General features: G+C 35.9%; 1 protein-coding gene across 2 annotated transcripts in view; it reads left to right on the top strand.

Moving 5' to 3' along the window:
* The window catches only part of pug (pug C-1-tetrahydrofolate synthase, cytoplasmic), a 71,032-nt gene that overhangs the window by 22,267 nt on the left and 35,420 nt on the right, over window positions 1-13,345 (top strand). For both annotated transcript variants that reach the window (XM_081730889.1, XM_081730888.1), the window contains exons 9-11: window positions 101-274; window positions 5,151-5,287; window positions 8,324-8,538. In XM_081730889.1, the coding sequence (XP_081587015.1) occupies window positions 101-274; window positions 5,151-5,287; window positions 8,324-8,538 (526 nt within the window). The remainder of the gene's footprint in view (window positions 1-100; window positions 275-5,150; window positions 5,288-8,323; window positions 8,539-13,345) is intronic.

Here is a 13,345-nt window from a genome sequence, read left to right on the forward strand (position 1 = left end):
CAGATTTTATTCAATATAGTAGTAGCAGTTCTTGAAAATAGAATTACTCCTGAATGTGCAGTATCTAAAATTTCTTTTTAAATTTGAAATTCTTTTTCAGCGATATAGATATTGCGAGGGCTCAAGTACCAAAGGACATTCTATTATTATCGTCAGAAATAGGCCTTAATCCGTCAGAAGTTAGCACTTATGGCAACAAGAAGGCAAAAGTTTCACTTTCAGTCTTAAATAGACTTTCGAATCAGAAACATGGGAAGTACATAGTTGTTACTGGGTAAGTAAAATTAAACTAACTTAAGTTGCAGTCAAGATTATTTGCTTCTGGCTAAGTAATACGATAAATAAACTACATAATGAGATTCAGGAACAATGTTAAATAAGAGGTCTTCGAAATAATGTATATATGTCGTAAATCAATAAACAACAGGATAATAAGTTTTAATCCAGTGCATCTACCCTTTCTGTGCAATGATATATCAGGAGGAAGTATTTTGGATTAATTCAGATCAGAACGTAAGAAATAAACAATGCACAAGATAATTCGGGTCGATCCATTTTTACATTTTGCCTGTAAACGTAACAATTCCGATTATTCTGGGAAGTTGCTTTAAAAAAAAATGGTATCGATTATCGCAGATATATTCTCGTTATTGATGTAAATACGTTAATATGGTATGTAAGGTTTTTTTTTTTTTTATTTATTGTGAAAAAGATTAGTAGAGAACAATTTTTACATGTATGTTAAACCTACACCATTTTTTCGTGTAAATGATACAAAATTTTTAGTTTCTTTTTAATATAAAACTGTAAAAAATCTAAATAAAATCAAATTTAAAAATAATTGTTTTTCAGTTTAACACTCCACGGTTATATGCCCTTTAGGGTACAGAAGATAATGATTAATAAAGTGAATAATTGTGAAATTAAACTACCGGGAATCAAATCCGGGACCATGTGCACGAAAGGCATACGCGCTAGCCACTAGACCATGGGGTAGGGCAACATACAGCTGTATTATAATAGCATAATATAACTGATGGAAAGAAGAAAGTACTTTGATCCTCAAAATCTTGAAGTGACATTAACTGACAAAAATACATTAGATTAGAAAGATACATGAAACTAAAAGAAGACATTAACTGCAAAAATTTAACAACCATTTTAATTTCACTTGAATTTGTTAAACAGTTTTCCACTATTACTAAAGAAGCATGAGAATCCTCCAATTGCCCACCCGTTTCTAGCTATGCTTGGTCCACTATTACAGTTTCCAAGGACGGCCAGTATAATCACTGAACTATCGGAAATGGGGACATTTCAGTAGCATTTGTCTATAATAGGTAATTTTCCTTCAAAATATTAGACGGAGCAGAATTTATATTACTAAAATTTAATAATAATAATAATAATAATAATAATAATAGTAGTGAGGGAATAGGATTTTTTTGCCCATCTTTTTATTAATTTAAAGTGATTTAGGAAGACAATAAAAAAATTGATTTTCTGTAACTATTTTCTTCAATTTTGTTTTTTTGCAGTAAATTCTACAGTTATACATACTATTTTTGATCTTGATGCCAGTTGTCTCAATTGATTTCCAAAATGTCTTATTATTATTAGTAGTAGTATTATTAACCTTAAGAATTATGCATTAAGAAGCGGACTTACCCTTTTAAGCAAAGTATTCTTATCCTAACTATATATAAAATTACAGGAGTTGACCTGAATTATTGAGCACTTCTTGTAGAGCTACAATGATTAAATTTGGCATGATTGTAGCTTTCGGGAACTAACCCACAGGAAAATTGCCGAAAGTGAAGATTTTTAATTTTTAGGGGATCTAAAAAGGGGATGAAGAAAATTTCCGTATGTTATTTAAATGGCCTTTTTTTTTAACCTTAAATCTAGTTTTAGGTACTTAGAATAGGAATAAAAACTTGAAATTTGGTATGCTTGTACGTTTTCGTTAGCGTTATCTAAGTGAATCATCAGAAATAAAATTTCCAACCGTAGAGTGGTTTATGGGGAACTGAAAAACCTTTCCCGTGTTATTTATATGGGACGTCTTCTACACCCTAAAATGTTCAGGCACTTCCGGCAGGATTAGAATGATGAAATTTGGCACGATTGTAGCCTTCCAGGACTAACAGACAGGAAAATGGTCAAAAGTGAATATTTTTAATTTTTTAGGGGTCTAAAGGGGGATGAAGAAATTCCCATGCTATTTAAATGGGCGTTTTCTTGGGATACAAAATCTTTTCTTTCAGATGAAATAGGAAAAGAAACTATAGAATTATGGGTTCAAGAGGTGCGAAGCCGTAGGCCGAGTAAAGAAAGTGTGTGGGGGGCGAAGCTCCCGGATGGGCAAATTCAGGAAATATGAAGAGCAAGTTCACGAAATTCACTGTTGATGCAAAGGCCGATAGATAAGAAATGCGAGGTCGTAGGCCGAGCCCCCAGCTAGCGAAAGGCTAGTCTATATTATAAAATTGAAAGTTACTATGTTCGTGACTTTTAATCTCTTGAACCAGCCGATTGATCTCGATCAAATTTTCAACATTCGCGAGGTTCGGGCCTGGGGGTGTTTTTATCATTTCACTTTGACGGTAGAACTGAGGGGAGGGGGAATTATGAAAAATAAATAAAAATTAATTCTTGAACTAAACGACCAATTGCGATCAAATTTTCAACAGAGATGAGATTCGTGCCTGGGATTTTTTTTTTTTTTTTTTATAATCATTTCACTTTGACGAAGCAACATAGAAGAGAGTGCAATTGGAAGGGGAGTTCGACAAGGATGCTGCCTCTCGCCAACACTATTTAATGTCTATCTAGAAGAGATAGTGAAAAAGAGTTTACATGATGATGGCATTTCGGTAGGAGGTAGAATGATTAGATGCAGACGATATGGCGCTTGTTGCAGAATCTGAAAAGAAAATCAATAAAATGTTAGAAAACATGAGAAAGGGCTTTGAAGAATATGGGATGAAAATAAATGTTAGAAAGACAAAAGCCATGGTGATTGGAACGAAGGGGTCTGTGTCAAATATAAACGTAGGAGGGGAGAAAATAGAACAAGTGAATAGTTTTCGATATCTGGGTAGTATTCTTAGTAATAACATGAAGTGCGAACTTGAAATAAAAGCAAGGATAGGAATGGCGAAAGAAGCCTTTAGGAGGAAGAAAAGTCTGTTTTGTGGGACCTTGAATAAAGAGTTGAGAAAAAGACTCATAAAATGCTTCGTGTGGAGTGTTGTACTGTATGGGGCGGAAACGTGGACATTACGTAAAGGTGATGAAAATCGACTGGAAGCCTTTGAAATGTGGGTGTGAAGAAGAATGGAAAGAATTAGTTGGGTCGAGCGGAAAACGAATGAGAGAGTGTTAGAAATGGTGGGTGAGAAAAGAACACTTTTAGATATTATTAGGAAGAGGAAGAGAAACTGGTTGGGACATTGCCTAAGAAAAGAGTGTATCATGAGGGACGTCCTAGAGAGCATGGTGGCGGGAAAGAGAGGAAGGGGGCGAAGGAGACTACAATTAATGGATGATATAAAAACAAAGATCATACGCGAAGACGAAGAAATTAACGGAGGACCGTGGAGCATGGAAGCTTCTCAGCTGCGGCAAGTGACCTGCCAATAAAGGCAGAATACCTATGATGATTATATATATATATAATATAAATGACTGTTCGTGGACATTACGTAAAAGTGATGAAAATCGACTGGAAGCCTTTAGTTGGGTCGAGCGGAAAACGAATATGTGTGTGTGTGTTAGAATTGTGGGTTAGGAGGTTTGAACCTGGGAAGTTTTTTGATCATTTCACTTTGACGGTAAGTCTTAGGGGAGGGAAAGAAGGGAAATATGTGAAAACTGATTAAACCATCCGACATTTCTCGATCAAACTTTCAACATAAATAAGGTTCGGGCCTGGAATGTTTGTCATTTCACTTTTACGGTGCAACGTAGAAGGGGAGGGGAAGATATGTTTAAAAACAAGTGACTGTCTTTGTGACTTTATAACGCTTAAACCACCCAACCGATCTTGATCAAATTTTCAATATAGATTAAGTTCAAACAAGGTGGTATTTATCATATCACTTTTACGGTAGAACTTACGGGAGGGGTGGAGAGAGATACATAAGAATAAATAAAAGTTAGCTCTTGAACCACCCAACCGATCTCGATTTTTAACATAGATGAGGTTCGGGCCTGGGATGGTATTCATCTATTCACTTTGACGATAGAACTTTATTGGATGGGGAGGGAGGAGTTAAAAAAAATAATAAAACTGAATAACTCTTGAACCAAAAGATCAGTCTCGATCAAATTTTTAACATAGATGAGATTCGAGCCTGAGGTGTTTTCTATCATTTCATGTTGATGATAGAACTTAGGGGAGGGGGATGGGAGTAGGAGATACATAAAACTTAACTCTTGAACAACTGGATCGATTTCGATCAAATTTTCTACCTAGATAAAGTTCGAACCTGAAATGGTTTTTGCCGTATCACTTCGACGGTGTAACTTAAAGGAGGGGAAGAGACATTTAAAAATGATCAAAAATGACCGATTTTAGTGTCGAATCTATAGTTTTTGGGGTCACTGAGATGATTAGTGACATTTTTGGTGCCGTTAAATCCAAATTCAGCCCCGGAAATTGGGAGAGGTTAAGGAGGATATATATAAATGATCAAAATGGAGGATATATATATAAATGATCGAAATGATCAATGAGTGTCGAATTCATACTTTTCGGGGTCGCTGATATGAACAAGGACACTTCCGATGTCGTGCTCCGCAACATAGGGAGGGAAGGGGATATATAAAAATCGTCAAAAATGACCGATATCAAAGAGCACTTTAGTAATAACGACTAACGGAACATCTTACTATTTTTTTTAAATTTAACCCAGTGACGCAGGTAATTGATGCTAGTACATTTTAAAAGTAATATGCAATGTGCTTACAAGACTCAGATTATTGTTTCATTGTTTCCTTTTAGCAAAAATGTTCATTATACTCATTACTTAAAATATATATATTTTTTCTTTTTATAAACCTTTCTCTGCGTACGAAATTTTGTATAAAATAAGTTTATAAATATAATCTGTACTAACTACGTATTTTGATCTCTTTTGTTACAGGATTACCCCAACTCCGTTGGGAGAAGGTAAAAGCACAACAACGATAGGACTGTCGCAGGCTTTAGGAGCACATAAAAATAAAAACGTATTTGCGTGCGTACGTCAGCCATCACAGGGGCCAACTTTCGGAATAAAAGGTAACTTTTGAGAAGAAAAATAGTGGTTTGCATAAGTAAATTTACAGTGAGTGCTTTGTAGGTCATTTGCATAGGTAGTATTTAAAGTACATGGATTTTAATAAATATACCGATAGAATTATTGAAAACTTTCGTATAATATCTATAATTATTTGCGTGAGTTCGTGGAATTTAAAAGAAAACAAAGTAGTTACCCATATACTAGCCAGCAGTTGTAAGTTTTGATTCTTAAAATAGACAAAATACTAATTTGTCATTGTTGTGGAAATAATTGAAAAGATTGGTTAAGGAATTCGTGGGTACAGCCTTAACTTTTTGTTGCCAAAGAAATCGTTCTGTTGCCAATTTAATTATGTCTTAATTTATTTTGTCTTGAAAGCTTGTTTTTTAAAATAGGTTTTTCTAACACTGAAACAAAAATAGACCCAATTATTCCACTTGGCGCGAGGGAGAGAGTCATATTCATGAGCGATACCAATTCTAAACAAGAGCGACGAAGAGCAAAAAGTGTAATTCTGCTCGAAGTTTCATGTCGTACAAAGGACAGCCAGCTTGATCGCAGATTTTGTCGACCAGATCTATGTATGAAAGAGTACAATAAAAAAAATATATATATATATTATTATTATTATTATTTCAGTATCAGTTTCACCTGAGTGAGTGATATGGTTGTACAGCATCAATTTTGATGTTTACAGAGAAATTCCTTTTCCAAAACTACGTATGACATTTGACAGCTACGCATAACATTTTGTTCGGCTTAATAAGATCTATTGATTACTATGTCTCATCTTTGCACTTTTTTTCCCGTTAAACCTAATAATATTGCAGATTAGCCTGTATAGTATGACCGTAAAATAAAGAAAAAAGTTGCGAGATTTAATGAACATTTTGTATTTTAAATTATCAAAATTAGGAAAAAAAAATACAATTATTTTGAAACTAACGTAATGAAGTTCAGTTGAAAGAAAATGAGAGCTTTCACAGCTTGGACTCTTTCGCAGTTTCCTCACGTGTGAAAACGCATTCTCATGATCAAAATGAAATAGATGCAACCAAAACCCTATATAAAGCATATAATGTCCAAAGATTCATTGTAATTTGGAATTGTGGATTTCCTGTTTGGATTGAGGAGGGGTTAGAGAGTAAATAGAGGGAGAATATATTGGAAGGGAGTACGATATTGAATAGCAAAAGAATGGATTACAGGGATGGAATAGTTTCCAAAAAGAAAGACACACGCACACTAAAATACAATATATATATACAGGGTGACGGGTAATTCTATGCATTCCTTACAAGGGGATATTCTACAAGTACTTTGGAACATTTTCACCCATATGAATCAGGGGTCGCAAATCAATAGTTTGAGTAATTTGCACATGTGTGATTTCTTTGAAATTTACCGACTAACGAGAGATGTGCGAGAACCTTTCACCTTGACCCACTTCCACATATCGTAGAGCGATGAAATTTTACATGTGTAACTGTGCATACTTATGTAGTACATGTGGTAACGTACAGCTCGTAACTCTGCACCGTTGCTGTGTTATAGGTCCGAACTTGAAGTAAGTGTAGTGGTCCAAAATCCATTACTGCACGTCAGAAAACAGCGTGGCAGCATCACAGAAAAACTTGCCCCAAGGAAATGACTGCATGGTTGGGAAGAGGTGGAATGAAGGTGTGCGGTCAAGACAACGCGAACTATGACTGATTTCATACCCAGGATCGTGCATCTCTGACCAACATTCAAACAATGAACGGGTGCGTTGTTTTCCAGGAAGCGGACACCCTTTTGTCAGCATGCCACGCTCTAGGATTTCACAATCCCACAACGCACGCAACAATGAGGCACAGTATATCGTGGTAGTTGTGGTGCCCTTTGCCTGGAAAGCGAGTAGTAATATCTCATGCTGATCGCAAATAAAATGATCATTTTGGTCTCTCATGAACACGGTCTTCCTTTGATGATACGTCGGCACGCTGTCATTGATTTGACTAGGTTTTTCCTGGCTTTCTTCACTCCTACTAGGCGAAGGCAGGGATGGTATATTCTAGAAAGCCAGGGCGAGTTCCTGCCCAAATCCTAAACCCACGTAAAGAAACCAATATGACCCCGGAGTTGGAGGTCCGAACCCTTCCTTGAGTCATTCCCTTGCATAAATACATGAATAAAGAAATAAAGAAATAGCAGTCGAATACATCTCTTTAACTCCAAACAAAATTACGACCATTGCTGTACCAATTGCTACAATGAGAACGTACTGTTATAAGCTTTCTACAAAGGTAAAAATTTAAATGTTGGTAAGTCATAACAAAATAACACATTTAGCCCTGTAACATTAACAAAAACTTGTGAAAAATATAAATAGAGCGTGGCATGCTGACAAAAGGTGTCCGCCTCCTGGAAAACAACGCTCTCTTCACCGCTCGAATGTTGGCCAGACAGATGCACGGCCCTGGGTATCAAAATCAGTAATAGTTCGCGTTTTGTCTTGACCGCACATCATTCCACCTCTTCCCAACCACGCAGTAGTTTCCTTGGGACAAGTTCTGCGATGTTGCCACGCTGCTTTCTGAGGTGCAATAATGGATTTTGGACTACTATACCTTACTTTACGTTCGGACCTATAACACAGCAATAGTGCAGAAAGTATGCAGGATTACACATGCAAAATTTCATCGCTCTTTGATATGTGGAAGTGAGTCAGTGAAAGTTTCTCGCCCACCTCTTGTTAGCCCGCAAATTTCAAAGAAATCACACACGTGCAAATTACTCAAGCTATTGATTTGTGACCCCCGGTTCATATGGTGAAAATGTTCTAAAGTACTTGTAGAATATCCCTTGCAAGGAATGCATCGAATTACCAATCTATATATCATATATAATATTAATAGCGTACAAATAAAGGCTATATGAGGCCTTACGCTTATTGGTCTGTCATGTTCTTGTATTTCCATTTTTTTTTTTAAATTTTTTCTTGTTAATTTTAGAAATGACTGGCTCGTCTAATTGATTTGTAAAACCTTTTATAGGTGGTGCGGCAGGAGGTGGTTATTCTCAAGTGATTCCAATGGAAGATTTTAATCTTCACTTGACGGGTGATATACATGCTGTGTCAGCTGCAAATAATCTCCTAGCAGCCCAGATTGATGCCAGAATGTTCCATGAAGCAACACAAAGTGATGAGGCACTTTACAATCGACTAGTCCCATCTGTTAAGGGTTCAAGGAAGTTTTCAAAAATTCAGGTTAGTTTTTTCCATCATCATAAAAACTTGTGGCTAAATAATCTCACCTTTCGTGAAAAGCAATAACAACAAATAAGTGAGTGATCTCAGATGAGTATACATGAGACTGTGATCCCCGTTAAGTTACATTTACGTATAGTATCTCTGAACTGTAAGGAAATCTTACATTTCAGAAATTAGCTTTATTTGATGCCTTGCTTTCATAAGCTTGTGTATAAATATATCCATATATTTTTATTAATTTTGTGTCACTCGGACGTAGATAATACATATCAAAATGTGTTGGAACCCCCTCTAAATTTGTTCTGATATGTCTGTTAAAATCCTAGTCTCGGGATGTGAAGAAGCAGTAAACAAGTAGACGTTCACTAAAGATACAGCTACACCAGTAGTGAGAGTTAATCGACGATCCAATCAATTGACAATATCACGTTTAATAACCTCCAATATTATCCTACCACGCTCCATACATATTAGTTACAATTAAAAAGTATATACAAGAACCCTCAAGGCTTTAAACATTCCACAAAGTATAAGAGTAATGAGAAAAATTGTGGTAATGCTTAACCTTCTTTTATATATTAGAAAAAATAATCAACAAACTGCAAGGTCTGTCCACCTAATATAATGGTACTTTCAATTTGTGGAAATAATTCAGGTTTATTTCCTTCAAAATAGTTCCTTCCACTATTGATATATCGTTCCCAGCGCGTCTTCCACTGTTGAAACGTATCCTGGAACGCTTTAATAGCCTGAAGGTCTCGTAGCGAATTTTTTCTCTTCTGTGAATTGGAAGCTGCGACCTTTCAGGGTGAATTTCAACTTGGAAATAGGAAAAAAAAAAAAAAAGGCTACAGGTATCAAATCAGGTGAGTAGGGTGGTTGGAGGTACACAATCATTGTTTTTAGCCAAACTCTTTCCAACGAGGAGCGCCGAATTGCTAGTACAGTTGTCATGGTGCAGCAATTATGTTCCTTTTCCCCCAAGCTTCCAGTCCCTTCCTCTTCACTTGACCCCGCGTAGCGTAGTGGCTAACACTCGCCTTTGGTGCGAGCAGTCCCGTGTTCAATTCCCGATGGGAACAGCCGGTCGAAAAAGTGTTAAAAAAAAAAAACGCTCAGGCCAGCCATTCTGAGTGATGTTTCACTGGGTTTTCTTGTTTACGCCAGGCAAATGCTGGGATGGTACATATCATAATGGTTCCAGGACGCTTTCTTCCTCCCGAATTCCCCGGGTAGTGTGATCGCAGAAAGACACCATGTGACGGGCTAACATGGCCAGAAATCTAATTCCCTAATCCTTGTTCTGCACAACCTTCCTCAAGTATGTTACTACTTCTAAATAATACTCTTCGTTGATGGTTTGATTACGTGTGAGGTATTCATAATGAACATCACCACAAAAATAAAACAATCAGCATCACTTCAACGTTTGAGCAACTTCGACGTACTCTTTTGTGTCTCGGCTAAGATTTTCCTACCTATCGAGATGACTGTCTTGATTTCATTATCCTAGCCATAGACCAAAGTTTCCTCAACTGTTCTGTTTTTCGTGAAGTTGTTGTCTTCGATTGCGCGATTAAAAGATCTTCACGATTTTCGCAAGCTGTTTTGTTAATTTATTAGCAACCGTGGAGCGAATTCTGCAGCAGCACAGTGCATGTTCAGCTTTCTAAAATCACATGACTGGACGATTTCCTGATTTTTTTTTTTTTTTTTCCTAGCTATTTCGCAAATAATCAAACTACGATTTCTGTGTAACATATCATACCTTTTGAACGTGACATAATCAATTGTTAATCGGCAACCAGGTTTTGCCTTGTCTTCGAGGAATGTTCTTTTGCTTTGAAACGCTGAAATCACTTGGAACATTGGCTTCAACTCGGTTTTCGTACTAACTCACTCTATACTCCATGAAACTCAAAGGTTCAGTTCTGCATTCACAAAAAACTTTCCATTGACTTTCGTAGTTAGCCGGTTGGATTCAGCTTCTATTTTGTATTCCTATTTCTGCGAGATTCATCTTAATATTGTCCTCCTATCTGCGCCTAGATCTTCCTAATGGTTTTTTTGCTGATTGGATTTTCAGCCAAAAATTTTGAAAGCGCTCTTACTGTCTTCCATTCTGGCTACATGACTTGCCCACCTGAGTTTCTTAGACTTAGTGAGTCTTAACAATATTAGGTAAACTATATAAATTACGCAGTACCTAGATATAAAGTTTCCCCATTCCCGTTCCTCTTGGGTCCGACTGTTCGTCTCAAAATTTTATTTTCAATTACTTTGAGAGTTTTTCCCTCAATTAACTGATTGTTTCGCAAGCATACAGTACATTAGGCATAATTATCATTTTACATATTATAACCTTTAAATTCTTCGACGGAATCCGCGAAGACTTGAACTAAATAACATGAATTCCCTGCTTTCAGTTGACATTTAATTTGTACGGCAATGGTTTGGTCTGTTAACTTAATCCCAGATAGACAGTGTCCACTTTGTTGAAAGTATTACTTTGTTTGAACGTATGCATAATTTGCAGCATTATGGGCGCGCTGAATTTTCATGTATGTAGTTTTCTCAGCATCTATTTCTAAACCCACGCACTCCCTGCAAACATTTAATAAAACCTCAACATTTTTTATATTGTCCTCATCAGATTATCAAAGCAACAACCTGGTAATCGCCATTCAGCTCTAGGCCCTGGTTAATATTTTTAGTTTTCCTTATACGTATTCGAGAACAAAGTTGAATAATAATACGACAGGGCATCTTGTTCATTCTTGACGTGAGGACTCGTGGACAAATATTTCCTCTTCTGATTTTACTTTGGGTTTTACTTAAACATATCTCTGTTAAACAACTTGCTTTATCAAAAACATACCCAAATTCGGTAAGGACTGTGTAATGTTTTCCTCCTAACTGAGCAGTAGACCTTTCTAAATTCAATGAGTAACTAAGAAATTTTTCTACCTATTCAAAATAACTATACGTGTCTGTGAGAATTGTTCTGCTTTCTTTAATATACAAAGGCAAAGTTGAGAATCTTTCTTAAATTCGTTCACACCTGTACACATGTTCCGAATATTTTTGTTTTTACTGTTATTTTCACGTTCAGTGGCTTTAAAAAAAAGTCTCACATTTCTTTATTCTAAAAAATTTGGAAGTTTGCACTTAATATCAACGAAATTTTGTGGTGGTCAACGAATTTGACTGTTTTCTCTTCTGTTGGTTTTATTCATTGCCGATCAAACCAAGATTTGTTCCGATGTATTTCCACGTACTCCAGTTTGCTGAAATTTTGGTGTTATCCGTAAATTTAACGCAAGTATTTTCAATACTAGTGCTTTCCGACCCTTCTAAAAGCGAGAATCTATTAGACATTTCAGTCGGGTATTTCTTTCTCGCACATTCCCGGCAACATTTTGAAAATTCATGTAAATGTCTTGCCCAGTCTCAAACGCAATTTGATGCTTCTCTTAGTTTCAATTTCAAATCCTTAAGAAGAATCTTACTACACGGCGGTGGCAAGAAGAAAGTCAAGGGCAGGTTCGTTGAAGTTAAGCGTCTGCTGGACAGACAACGTATTTCTGTGTGACGCTGGGTTCAGGCTCGTTAATTAGAATATTTTCAAACTCTTAACTTAACGATAAACTGTTTCAACTGTAATAATATGCCCAATTTTTTTATTTTGCTTTCTTATTATTTAATGATAAATCTCGACTTTTCCTAAAGAATTTTTCTTTAAAAGGGAAGGCACATAATGGTAGAATGGTTGCTTAGTACAATCTACTATCTGTATAGGATACCTGTCTGTGGTAGATCAGTTCGATTTCCGGTATTTTATCCTACTTTCATGTCTAATATTATCTCATGCTGAAGTTAAATTCCGATTTTCCAGATTTCCGAAACTGTTTGTGATATCAAATTGCTATAAATAGAATTGTGGTCTTTCTATCATTTGAAACACATTTATATGATTAGATGTGTTACTTATGTTAGCCTTTCGATAAAAGTCAAATTTTCAGTTCCTTGTAACTTTATTTCTATTCATTTGAAAGATGTCATATCATAATGATAGTATTCGACGTTAGGTATTTTGGATGTGCATTACAGCTGTCCGCTCACTGCTTTATTATTACTTCTGTAGAAACTTCAAAATGTGGATGTTTGATATTGTATTGTCCGTAGTTTCTAGCACTGAATAATAAATGTGGTATTCTAAGTTTCCTTTGATAAGTAAACTTGAAATTTGTAATAATCGAATGTAGTGGCATTTGAAAAATACAGCTCTGTCGGGTTGGCAACACTGTTCATCTGGTAGTATTGCAGCGTGTCATATAATGTCCCCGTGTCGATATTTGCATTATACAAAATTTCAATGTTTATTGGGTATTACTTTAAAAAGTTTCAAGGTAATTAGTCCATCCTATGTATATCAATTTAATGAAAAAACCCGGAGTTTGAAACACCCCAGATATCTGGGTTGATAACGTTCAGATGACAACTGCAACGCCGACTGTTCGTAGTAGTATGTTACAGCACTTTTTGTAAGTTGCACTTTTTTTTTTTTTTTTTTTTTTTTTTTTTGAATCTGTAATTGTTGTTAATATGTCTTCCATCTTATGTTTTAAAGACAGTTTTTAATTTTAGTATACGAGAGCGAGGAAACTACTGTTTTAATCAAAATAAAAGGTTACGAACACAGCATTCAAATTAACCCAATCTTTACAAGATTTCGAAAGCATTTCGGGCTCCCTTGGATGGTATAAGGATTAAAAGAGAGAAAATAACAGGAGAAACATAGGGA

The sequence above is a fragment of the Thermobia domestica genome, chromosome 11, assembly GCF_964235325.1.
Source record: "Thermobia domestica chromosome 11, izTheDome1.hap1.1, whole genome shotgun sequence".
Taxonomy (NCBI): Eukaryota; Metazoa; Arthropoda; class Insecta; order Zygentoma; family Lepismatidae; genus Thermobia; species Thermobia domestica.